We start from the raw sequence: 12,392 nt of genomic DNA, 5'->3' as shown, positions 1-12,392 counted from the left end.
ATATAGATACTTGCAGGTAAGACACGCACTGACGGGGGCGTTCCCGTCTTTTAAAGACATACCAGAAACGTCGCCATTGGAAGACCGTCTATTAGATGGACCTCTTAACTCGAAGGCAATATCCCTAACTTATAAAAAGTTGAGCAATAACTTGCCAGATACATTTTCAAAGCTTAGAGTGCGGTGGCAGGATGATTTGGGCCCTATAGATGATGAAGATTGGCAAATGGCTCTCATGTCCCCTCGAGAGGCGGCCATTACACAAAGATTCAGACTGATCCAGCTTCGCATATTGCACCGATCATACATCACAGGGAAAGTTATGGTGAAAATAGGAGCTAGACCTGCCGATTTATGTACAAAGGGGTGCGGACAACAGGCCACATTTTATCATACGTTGTGAAGTTGCCCAGAGATACGTGCACTTTGGGAGGGGGCCTCGGAGCACATGCAAACCTCCCTGGGGAAAGACATAGTACTGACACCACAACTGGGACTGCTGAACATATGGGAGGAAACCGACCTCACGGAAACTGAACAGCACTTTGCTACACTGGGATATACGTTGGTGAAGCGAGAACTGGCCCGAGGCTGGGGGGGAGTCACCCACCACGTGTCACCGTGTGGGCTAACGAGATGGATAGATGCATGTTGGCAGAGACCGCAGTCTTTGGGGCTCGGGGATGCCCCAAGAAATGGGATGGAAAATGGTCGCATTGGAATGTATATCGAGGGAATCTCTGTGTATCACCCACGGCTGAAATGGAGATGAATAAACAAGTGAGCCGCGAGGGGAGGGCATAGTATACCTTAAGTACTAATTGCTGTTCCTTGATCTGTTAACCATCTCGCGTATGTCGTCCAATCATGTATGTTTGGCTTTGATTAAAACCAATAAACAAATGGAAAAAAAAATTCAAAAAAATAGCAGTTGAGGAGAATTGGTGCTCTTTCATGGAAAATCTAAACTCCCAATGGCCTGAGGCAAGGCTGTAACCTTGCTCACTTCTTATTTTCCATATACATAACAGATAGCCCCTGTAATCTGAATAAAGTGAGGTCTTTTTTTCACCAAGACTGGAACAGGTGGAAAACTTGCACCTATTTTACGCTAACGGTACAATCATCATGGATCTAACCCTAGTGGGTATGCAGAGATTGTTAAAGACCTTTACTGGTTATTGCAGGGAGAATTATTTAACTATTAATGTGTCAAAAACAAAAGCTATGGCCGTTCTCCAAAAAGGTGTATTTGAAATAAATCAGTTCGGCATATTTTATGGTTACACCACCAATCGTTTGAGTTTGTTTGAGATTATAAATATAAAAGGTATAATTTTTAGCTGGAACTTCGAATTCACCTCGCTTTTCAGAGAAAGAGTCTGAGAGTAAGCAGGTAGCTGCAGCACTGGTGAGATTGGAGACTGAGCTGGGTAATAATTCTGTGGAGATGTTAATAGAGGTTTATAACCTGAAAATAATAAATTTGCTTTTATATTACTCCGAAATCTTAATAGAGGAAAAAATAAAATGATTGGAAGTAATTGAAATGAATATTTGGAAGTTATAGTTAGGCCTCTCTAGGGGTTCAATGAATGCAGCTATTCAACATGAGTTGGGTCTTATAAGTATCAAATATAAATATTTTCAAAGACTTTTAAACTATTAGAGGAGATTCGTTGTAGCTGCTGAGGCCACAATTAGGTTTTTATTGAACTCTTACCATCAAACTGAGAATTCACTCCTGTGGATGATGAACCTGGAAAATTATAAGTAGTGTGGATCCAAATGGGTTCTTGAATACAGTTATATGGCAAAATGCGTTCAGTAAACTTACAGTTAAAGCCTCATTAAGGCTTCCTCTACAGTGTGATTATAGGGAGTGTGGGAATCGACCTCATCTTACATACTTGTATGAGACTTTAGGCTTAGGAAAAATGCAGTAATATTTAAAGGATATAAATTCAAAGGGGCTTCGACGGTGGATGACGAATTTGAGGCTGCAACAGATGCAACAGTTTATAGACTGGCAGGACTCCAAAAAGTTCCTTTCCTCGCACTGCTAGAAATTGCCCATTTTGCAATATTGGACTATGGTCATTGAGTCATCTGTTAGTCATTTGCTCAGCCTTTATAGATGATAGAAGGAGGATGCTACTCCCAGTTTTAAGAGATGTGGGTATTAGGTATTTTAAGGCATTGTTTAGTTTAACTGTGAAATATGAAAATACTATGCTAGGTTATAAGCTAGGCAAGTATTTTCAGAAAATGTGTTCAGGATTTAAGATTAGAAGATAGACTATGATTTTCAATGTAGTTGGTTAACAAATTCACTTTTAAATTCTGATATTGTCAGGTTTATAGATTTGTTTTGCACATAACTCAGCACTTTTAGTGTGGTTGGTGATTTGAGGCGGATGATATGCTTCGGGATTGGCACTTTGGATCAGAGACTTTTTAAAATAGGATTGATACTGTTTTGGATACAGATTGTCTTAACTTGTTATTATAGTGCAGTTGCTGTCTAGAAGCTGATAAGTCCCTGCACCTGACACTTTTGATTAGTGAGTTTTCAGGAATTCAGAGTGCCAGGAACAAGTATTAGGATACATAATAGGCAAATATGGTATAGTAGAGCTATTAATGTATTTTAAAATTGGTTAACACTGCCAAGATGATAGATTATCTATGCCCTTTATTGCTGTATTTGTAACAGCAACCAGAATGTATTGACATGATAGGAGACCATTTTTTGTCTTTTATGGTTATATATATATATATATTTTTGTAATATATATGTATTTATTGACGGATGGAAAATGTATTTAAAATTATGTGCGCATTTTATTAGGATAAATGTGTTTGCCAAATCTACATAAATACTAAACCTAATAAATTAACTTACTTTAGAATGTGAATTGGTAGTTCCAAACCTCAAAATCCTACCTTTTCTGCTCACAGAAGGTTGTCAAGTATGAACATGCAGCAGAAATGGTTTCTTAAATGTGACTGCTACTACAATCTTAATTTCCATAGCAGCAAGTACCACCAGGATTAATACTGCAGGATGTAGCCACAAACTAAGGTTATATACACCAGACACTCAAGTCAAGAAGAAATCAGGCAATCTTTAGAACAAATTTCACTAAGTCATTTTTGTGGTAGATCAAACTCATCCCTGTTCATGCAACAATGATGTGCAAAGGCACAATTTCGTCAACAGTGTATGCTATATACATTACTTAAATCACCCAGATATAGTCACACTACTTCAGTGTGTATGAACCAATTAACATATAGAAATGGAAAGAACAAGCGGAGTTTCTGAGCTAGGGCCATTGCTAAAAGCACACCACGGTTCTGTACCTGCATGCACAAATGGGGAGCCCATTTGCTCTCCCATTGGGTGTTACTGATTTGCTAATTAGGTACAGTGTCCACTGAAACAGTTCCACCATACTCTGGACAAGAACGAGTTGGCTTAACTGTGACAGAACCGTACTTTCATGATGGCTGATCTGGAACTGCAGTGGCAAGACAGAACCATAGATGCAGAATCAAGCACTACAATGAGGGATGTTGAAGGGAGGCAAATCAGAAATTTTTCTTACTTGGACTTCCCTACAGCACTATCTCCCAGACAGATGATCTTGACATTTTCCTCAGCATCGTATTTCTCTTGATCCAGCTCTGGCACACCATGCCCATCGCCTTCCATGATGTTGTTGTGCGACAAGGTCTTCTGATCTCCTTTGGCTGCACCCACTTCTTCCTAAATGATCATTATTAGGAACAATTTTGGTTGAATCTTCAAAATAAAACTGAATGGCCAACTAAAATAATCAGGAAACACTTCTTCCATCCCTAGACATTTAACCCCTCACTCACTTCTTCTGTACTCATTCTCACCCTACTTGCCACCTTCATGTGTTGAGGTCTTTTGCTCTTTATTTCATCCTCCCTATGACCTATTACTTTTCCCATCAATCTGTCTTTTGTACAACACTTCACCTGCCCCATGGCACACCTCTATCGACATCCTTCTCGCCTTTGTGCCCCACAGCTTCACAAATCATCTCCTCTGTTGTCATCTCTTTTGCTACCTTCTTCTCGTTTGTGTTTTTTTGCTTCCCGCTTCAAGCACAACAGGTCTGTCTCTACTGCCACATAATCTCCTTCATAATCTCCTCACTTCACCCTCCACTTAGGCAAGCTTCACTGCCAGGATTTGTCTTATGCACGTGTTGTGATCCTAGTGCCACATTTCCCTCCCTGACAATTGCACCCTCTAGTCTGACATTCCCCACTTTCCCGTTTTTCTTTATGTACTACTATATATTGCATCACTTCCCTTTAATGTACCATGCTTCAATTGTAATTGTTCTAACCTTGTTTCCCTTTTTCCAATCATCATCATTTAATAATTGCTGCTACAGCCCTGCACAGTCACAGCAGCATTTATTTATCTTTTGCTTTTCTGTCTATTTTGTCATCTTTTGTCCTCTAATCTCTCAACTCTCATGACTGCCAACTAGTCTTAAGAACTGTATTCAAATATTTTCCTAGTCGAAGTATGTTATAAAATAGGCGGTAGTGCAATTATCAGAAAACTGAACAGGTTGGTAAAGCTTTTATTTTATAAATTTGTGGAGCACATAAATATCTGTGAAGGAGTTCGGTTAATAACACCATTTCAGGGACTGACTAACTATAGAGAAAATAATATCAAGGTTTGAGCAGTTTAAGGAATGTCAATTGTTGAGTTACATCTGAGGAATTGCACTGCTTACACATCTGAAATGAGAATAGTCTTCCTTTTTGTTGTTGTATTTATTTATATTAAACATAGAAGATCGTTGCAAAATGAGCATCCATTAGCCAGAAGTAACAACATTGCACAATAACCAAGAGGATGATATGGTACACAGAAGTCTTCTTAGTTTAGTAGGGGGGATAGGAGGGGTGGTAGTCGGCCACATGGCCGAAGATGGTATTCGTAGGGTGCTGGGGGCACCCATAAGCATGCCTGAGGTGGACACTGGGCTGGTAGGGGTGTCTCGGGCAAGGGAGGGGAGTGAAGGTACGTATCTTTGGTGTGGGTGGAGCTCGAATGCCATGTGTACGGAGATGTATCAAACAGAGGCTATTATTGGGTAGAGGTTGATGGGGAGGGGAAGGGGGGGCTACTCGGGAGGGAGTGAGGGATATCGCCACGATGGCCTCCAGTTTGTAATGCCGGGTCTGTCGGACCAGTGGAGCAGGTGATGTTGTCTTCCGGATAGTAAGAGGGTGGGGGTTGCGGGAGCGCAGCACAGAGCAAACAAGAAGTGCAATTATAACAACAGTAATAATAACAGTGAAATGTACATCATTAGGCAATGCAATCAGTTACAAAGATGTTCAAAGCTTGGTGAATGATACTCAGCTGCCCGACGTATGCCGCTCCTTTCGATCTCGTAGCTGTAGGTCTGGAGTCATCAGGCTCGGGCCGCTGTGTAAAGTTCTTGGCGGTCATTCTCTTGTGAGGGTGGTTTTCAAGGGGAAATCGAAATTTGTCTTTATCCTGGCCCTGTGTGAGCGCAGATACTGCATGGAGGACCTGCGCTTTATCCTTGTGTGTGTGCCGGTCTTTCAGTATCCCTGCCTCCATGCCAGGATCTGCTGTTTGTCCTCCATAGTCTGCTCGGCTTGGAAGGGGGGAGACATTGTGTCCTTGGAGGTGCCATCCTTGGTGATTCGAAACCGGTCAGGCTCAAAAACACCGTACTTGATGTCCAGTTGGCACATGTGGGGTCGAAGAGAGAGGAAGGCTTTACGACGGTCATAGTTCTCTCTGGAAAAGTCAGCTGCCATGCGTATTTTGTGGCCATCATGAAAGTGCGGACCTTGTGAGCGAGCCACGTAAAGTAGTTGTTGTGCTTGTTCATGACGCAGAAAACAGACAATAGGCTGGGGGCGAGCCATGGGGTCCTTGCGTGGCAGGCCAATACAGTGCGCGCATTGCATTTCTATTGAGGGTTCAAAGGCAATGCCTGTAAGTTTTGGGAGGGTGTCACTAAGGAAGACTTTGACATTAGAACCCTCTTCCGTTTCTGGGAATCCAAAGAAGCGAATCCTGTCCCTCCTACTGCGGTCTTCCAGGTCAATCAGTTTGCTGCAGAGGAAAAGAAGCTCCTGATCTCGGTGCGGTACATTGTCCAGATGGCCCTCCACCACTGTCTGGTCTCTGATCTAGCCCTTCTACACGAGCCTGGAACCCTGCAATGTCTATCCGTACTTACTTTGTTTCCTCCCTCAGGGCGGCTGTGTTAGCTTCCATGCCTTCCAATCGACGGCCTACCGCCGATATTTCCTGCAGGATACGTTACATGGTGTTGTCTTGTGTGGTGTTCGGTAATGGTTGGGATGTGACGTTTGAAAGGGGGGTAGGCCCCTTTGCTCCAGCCATGGCATGGGGCTGTTTAAGAGCTTCTGTGAAGAGGAGCTGTAGTACAGATTTTCCTGAAACGTTGCCAGTTGGCATCCGTCCGTTTTCGTTCTAGGGTTTTTCGCTCCCTGTTAGTACGTGTTGGCCTCTGGCACTGAGATGTGCCTGGGACACTGCCTGCCGCCCTGCTCTCACAGGCTCTGGTCTATAAATCGGCAGCAACTATACACCCCCAGGAGAGTATGAGGGGTATGAAAGGAGGGGAGAGGTGGGCGTCCTCAGTTCGCTTGTGTTTAATGCCAATGGAAAGTCAGCAAGTCCCGAGTTGTTGCGGGGTCTGGGTTTCCCAGTCCAAGAGGTTCAAAAGCAGTACTAGTACCTCTATACGGAATGGGCAGTGCTTGCTGTGGCTTTGTTCAAGTGGTACGGTCGTGGGTCATCCGTTCGGCCTTAGTGTCTCTAGTTGAGTTATCTCTTCCCGGGTCAGTGAGTGAGCTGCAACAATAGATGGTTGGTTATGCGGTGAGCACATCGTCCTCAGATGTCCATAGGTCTGCTGCACTGCCCTCCTCGCAAGCAGGCCGTAGGGGTGGTTCTGCAGGCAGTTATAGCGCCATAGAGGTTCTGGAGCACAGGTGGAAACTTCCGCCTTGGCGGTTGGAGGAGGCAGTGAGGCCAGAGAGCGGTGCTGGTTCGGTTATCCCCCGCAACAATACAGGGCAGACTACCGCAAACCCCGCAGCATCACGCTGTGAGCGTGAAAGAAGATGGAGCCATCTGGCCCTGACACTTGCCAGTTGAGGCACTATGGGTTACAGGGTAAGGGCCCCCTGCAAGCCTGTTCTCTCCCAAAATGTGTGGAGCAGGCGACCTCTAGTTTTGTTTAGGGCTGGGTGGGAAGGCAGGATGGCTAAGTGAGAGATGGCACACATGCTTGCTGCTGTCTGTCCAGGTGGGCAATGAGGGGGGGGAGGATTAGCAAGGTTTCAGGACCTCGTCGTCCACTACCACCTGCACTCCAGCAGCCGATGTGTCTCCACTCAATGCAATAGTACAGCAGGTGGGTGGATAAGGATGTATTGGGGGGTGAGGATATGGAGCCCCTGCCTGCCTCAATTTAGGGCTACTGTGGCATACGTTGCAGGGTGGGGCCTCCTTCTATTGGGTTCCCGTCCACTGGTGTGCGTGGGAGAAGACAGTGGTGTATGGGGGGGGACAAGAGGATGCAGATCCCCCACCTAACTATGACCAATGTTGTCGTCTATCCTGCTTGTGGATGTATTTTCACCGGTCCACGGTCACCGCAAGCAACACAGGCAGATCGCATGAGGGTGTCCGCGAGTCCTCTGAGATGGGCCGCATCACAGTCTGCCCCGCGGTCGTGGCGCAGCAAGACTCTCGGTCAGAACCAATAGGCTGATGTCAGAGGTCCTGTACTTGTCAGGGGAATCGCAGAGGTTGGAGCACCTGCAGCTGTTAACCGGGCTCGGAGAGATAAAAAGAGAAGGGAAGGCCAGGGCGGGACCGCTGCGAGAGGGCTGAGGCTTTTTTCCTGCCTCAAGGCCCAGAGGGCATCCGCCCGGCCGCAGATTGTGCATAGAGAGGCTTGCAGGCACAGAGGGCAGCCAGAACTCCTCGATCTGGTCTTAGGGGGTGGGAGTGAAGTCGTAGGGATGGGTTGTGGGTCTCTCGTCCCACAGCCGAAGCCGCTGACTCCGTCCAGGACCAGATTTTCAGCAGAGCCCCAGCATCAAGCGTCCATCTTCGTTCGTGGCCACAACACGCCCCGAGAATAGTCTTTCGCCTTGAAGAATTTTTCTCAACTTTCGTAGGACAAAAGCATAGCTATGGCAGTTTTCCGGAATGTACATGGGCCGTGAAACATTATGAACGAAAATGGGGCCACTGTCATTAATGGTTTTATGATAAAATACATATAAGGACAAAATGTTAGCATTTTGCACAACCTTTTTGTGTGATGGACATTGCCTGGATTGCCAATGTTGATGTATATCTGTTCAGCAGTTCAGGCTGTAAGGTGGGAGCAAAAAAAATTCCTATGAGAACTACAATGGGAAATGCCCCTCCCCACTTTACCTTTGTTTTCCGTGGACGGAAATTCAGGCATGCTGAGGCATAACTGAGTAACCTAGTAAACTGCCAAGTTTTTGCAAATCAGTCCTCACGGTCAAAAGTTATAGGCAAATCAAACAATACTTTTTGATTTCGAAGTGCGTCAGAACCATCACGACACAGTGCAGTCTCCATTGTGTAATGTATCATTGAAAATAAATAGTAGTCCATGTTGCTTTGAAAAAGCATACAATAAAAACCACATTTACACATTACTAAAAGATAAAGATACAATTCCATTTGATTAAGGCACTACAGCAAAATAAAACTGAGAAAACACTCATTACTCTTTCACAGAATACATGTTACATTGACTTGACAGAGGACAACAGCTCCACTAATGGTCAGGAGGCCTCTTCATTGTGCTTTTATCACAATGCATTGAATTGATCATTTGTATCCTGATTACTGTTAAATAGGTTTGCTTAGAACTACTACACATGGGAGGGGCGGAGCTAGCCATCATGCTGTAGGCAGCGGGAAGTGCGAGCTTCTCGTTGGCCAACAAACCCCCAGCCTCTCATGGGAGCCACACCCAGTGCGGGATAACTCAGGCACCCCTGGACTGCAGACAATTTGGTGGGGTGGGGGCAATGAGCGCAGTAACAGGTGCCCTGGATCTGAAGGGAGCCAAGAAGGCACCGTAGTTCAACATAGACCAAGGAATCTGCTGGTGATGTGTCTGCATTAGGCAGGGGTCGTGCTACGGCGCTCTCTGTGGAGCTCTCTGTGAGGGTTTTCTCCCCCATCCTCCTATTAACTGGTCCGGTGTCTCCAAAGGTGGGGCCCCCCCAGTGGATTTGTGTCGGCTACGACTTTCAGGAGTCACAGGAGTGCCAACACACCTTTTGGGCTTATTAGAGGCCCACGTCCCCTCCCTGGGCTGCCAGGTGAGGAGTGCGGCAGCTACCTCGAGTGGTCCCTCAGTCTCACAGTCTTTCAGCCTGCTGGCTCTGGAGCTAGGGCACAGGGAAGCCCCAACATTAACAGCTTCAGCAGGGTCAGAATAACTTGTTTTAAATTGTCTTTTATGTGGGATATGCAGTTCACAAGATAAAAGCTGAAGCTAATAAATATTAAAGGAAAGAAGATACACAGCAAAGCTGTGGGGGTCGGTCAAAGGGGAGATAAACAGAAAGAAAAAGAAATGATGGCAATGATTAAAATATGTAAGAGGCTAATGGACTGATAGGACATGAAAGAGAAAGAAAAATCAGACTGCAAAGAAGGAAAAATGTTCAGAAAGAAAGGACCCACAGCTGATAAAGGCACACTTGAAGATAGGAAGGAAAGTAAAGTGAAAAGGGGGAAAAGAAAAAGGAAGTGTGAAAGGAAGGTAAAAATAAAAGGGAAAGAAAGTAATAAAGCAAGAAGGATAGCAGGAAGGAAAGGAAGTAACAAAAAATTCTAAATGAAAAATAGGAGGGAAAGAAAGAAGGAAATCAGGAAAACAAAATGAAATATTCAAGAAGAAATGAGGAATGAGAGACAGGGAAAAAAAGGCAATGAAAGGAAGGAAAGAAAAAGAGAAAAGTACGAAAGAAGGAACGGTATAATGAAACGGAAGGAGGACAGGAAGATGGTAAGTAAGGAATGGAAACAATAAGTAAAGAAAGGTGAAAGAAGCAATGAGGGGAGAAGCAAAGGAGATTAAATAAAGAAGGGCAAAAAGGTAGCAAGAAGGCGAGATAGGGGAAAGAACATTTGAAAGGGGAAAGAACATTTGAAAAGAAGGAAAACAAGATGGAAAGAAGGACTTAAAAGAGTGGAAAGAAAGAATACTATTAAGTAGAACAGAAAAATAATCACAAAGAAGAAAAGAAAGGTAAATAGAAGGAAGGAGTAAAAGAGGGAGAAATAGAGGTGAGAAATATTAATAAAGAATAAAAGGAAAAGACAATAGAACAAAGGATTGAGCAATTGTAAGATGGCAAGGAAGACCAGTAAAAATGCAGCTGTTCTTTTTAAGTTGTGATATTAAAGCATAATTGTTCACTATTTTCTGCATGGGAGAAAGTGTGTAACAATTCCCGAAGGCCTGCATAGAAATTGTCAGGGACTCTTACTTTGCTTGCATGATTACTGTCGTGTGGTTCAAAGTGGGGAGCATTTTATTTTTCTGGCTACTCCCTTGCTCTGGAGATAGAGGGGGCCCTGGGAACTTCCGCCCTCTGACCTCACTATCGCTCTGCTTCTCCCTGCTGCTGGCCTCTGGGAGAGCAGTTGAATCAACTGGGGGCCCCCACTGCTGACTACAACATTATCTGCCCAATAAAGCTCCTGAGGTGTGCTCGTTTGCCCTATTGTGCTGGAGGGGCCCAGTCAGTTGTGATTTGCTTTCCTCCTGCTACGCTGGATATTGGTTTCTGGCAATGTCTTAGCTGAGGGGCCTTTTGGCAGGGTAACGTCCCTGCTGCCTGCAGTGGTCCTCCCTGACTGCTGTGCTATTTGTTGTGTAGAGGCGCAGTGGTCTTCCCCAGCTATCCCGTTGGTGGTGTCCTTGGATTCTACAGTCTGCATTGCACCCCCTATCACCACTACTACGGCTGATAGTGCCATACCTCCTGGCATTGATGCCGCTAACTTTGGATACTAAATATGAGTGAGCCTCACTCTGCCTTATCTGCCTCTGACATGAATCACACTCACAGGCCCAAGAATGATGCTTCGATGAGCATTCCCCAAAGGGGATTATGCAGGGTGCTGGAGGCTGGGATGCCTCCCACATGGACAGCAAACTTGACAAACTGCTGGCCGCGACTGATGTTATAGGAGAGAAAGTGAAGGGCAAGATTGACTCAATAGCAATGGAACTGGGTCTCATTCCCAAGGACTCTAAGAAAATGGCAGAGAGGGTGTCTGCTTTAAAATACAGACCGTCACCTCATGGAATTGGATTACACACTCTGTGGCTAGCTGCCAGACTGCATGACCAGGAAGAGAGAGTCTGCCGTAATAACATTAGAGTCGTTGGGCTACCGGAGAGCAACTCCATGCTTAGTTTCTTAGAGGGCTGGCTTCAGGAGTACGAGGCCCTAGAGGGCCTGTCTACGTTCTATGCCCTGGACCGGGTACATAGGACACCTACTCTCCCTCCTAAGCTGGGGGCCCCACCATGCCCGGGATGATCTGTCTCCTACATTTCCAAGACAGTGACTTCCTTCTTCAGCACGCACCGCAACCATGGTCCCTTTGTGATAGAGAATGCTAAGGTCTCTCTCTCTATCCCGACTTTACCCTCCAGGTTCAAACTCAAGAGAGATCCGTTCACTGCTAAGAGGAGGCTCTGTGAGTTGAGGTTGCTTTATTGCTTGCTGCTTTACAAGCTTGTGCTGGCCCTTCTAAGAGTGCAAGCAGAGGACAGGTCTCACTTTTTAACGGATCCTGCTGCGGCATGGGACTGGCTGGAATGTTATGAGTAGGGGACCTATTTCCCTCCAAGATTCTTCCGTTAAAATCTTTGGGGGGGGGGTAATCCTTCATCTACTTAAGGAATGGGCAAGTGATTACGTTTTTTATGGAGGATCAATTTGGTTTCCGTCCCGGAGTCAGTGCTGTGGAACAAACATTAAACCTCCTCATGCGCTCTGGTAAATACTTGTAAGCTAAGGGCGTCCGATCCACATGGCATTTAAGGATCTATCCAGCCCTTTTGACCTGGTAGATAAGGAAAAGATCTGGCTAATGATAGGGAAAGCTGGGATCAACCCAGCACTGACTGACCTTTTGAAAAGACTGCACCAGGGGGCGAAGGCACAGGTTTGTTTTGAAATGAATGGAGACTGTAGCCCTTTTTACTTTTCAACCAAGGGTGTCAGACAGGGCAGTATTT

The 12,392-nt window shown here is 45.2% G+C and overlaps 1 protein-coding gene across 1 annotated transcript in view; it reads right to left on the bottom strand.

Annotated features, from left to right (window-relative positions):
- The window catches only part of LOC146855828 (rab-like protein 2A), a 183,800-nt gene that overhangs the window by 155,384 nt on the left and 16,024 nt on the right, over positions 1 to 12,392 (bottom strand). Inside the window, exon 2 of the mRNA XM_085653767.1 lies at positions 3,612 to 3,772. Within this exon, the coding sequence (XP_085509893.1) occupies positions 3,612 to 3,772 (161 nt within the window). The remainder of the gene's footprint in view (positions 1 to 3,611; positions 3,773 to 12,392) is intronic.

This window comes from Triturus cristatus, chromosome 4_1 (assembly GCF_964204655.1).
Source record: "Triturus cristatus chromosome 4_1, aTriCri1.1, whole genome shotgun sequence".
Lineage (NCBI taxonomy): Eukaryota > Metazoa > Chordata > Amphibia > Caudata > Salamandridae > Triturus > Triturus cristatus.
This window is presented reverse-complemented; position numbering and strand designations above follow the sequence as displayed.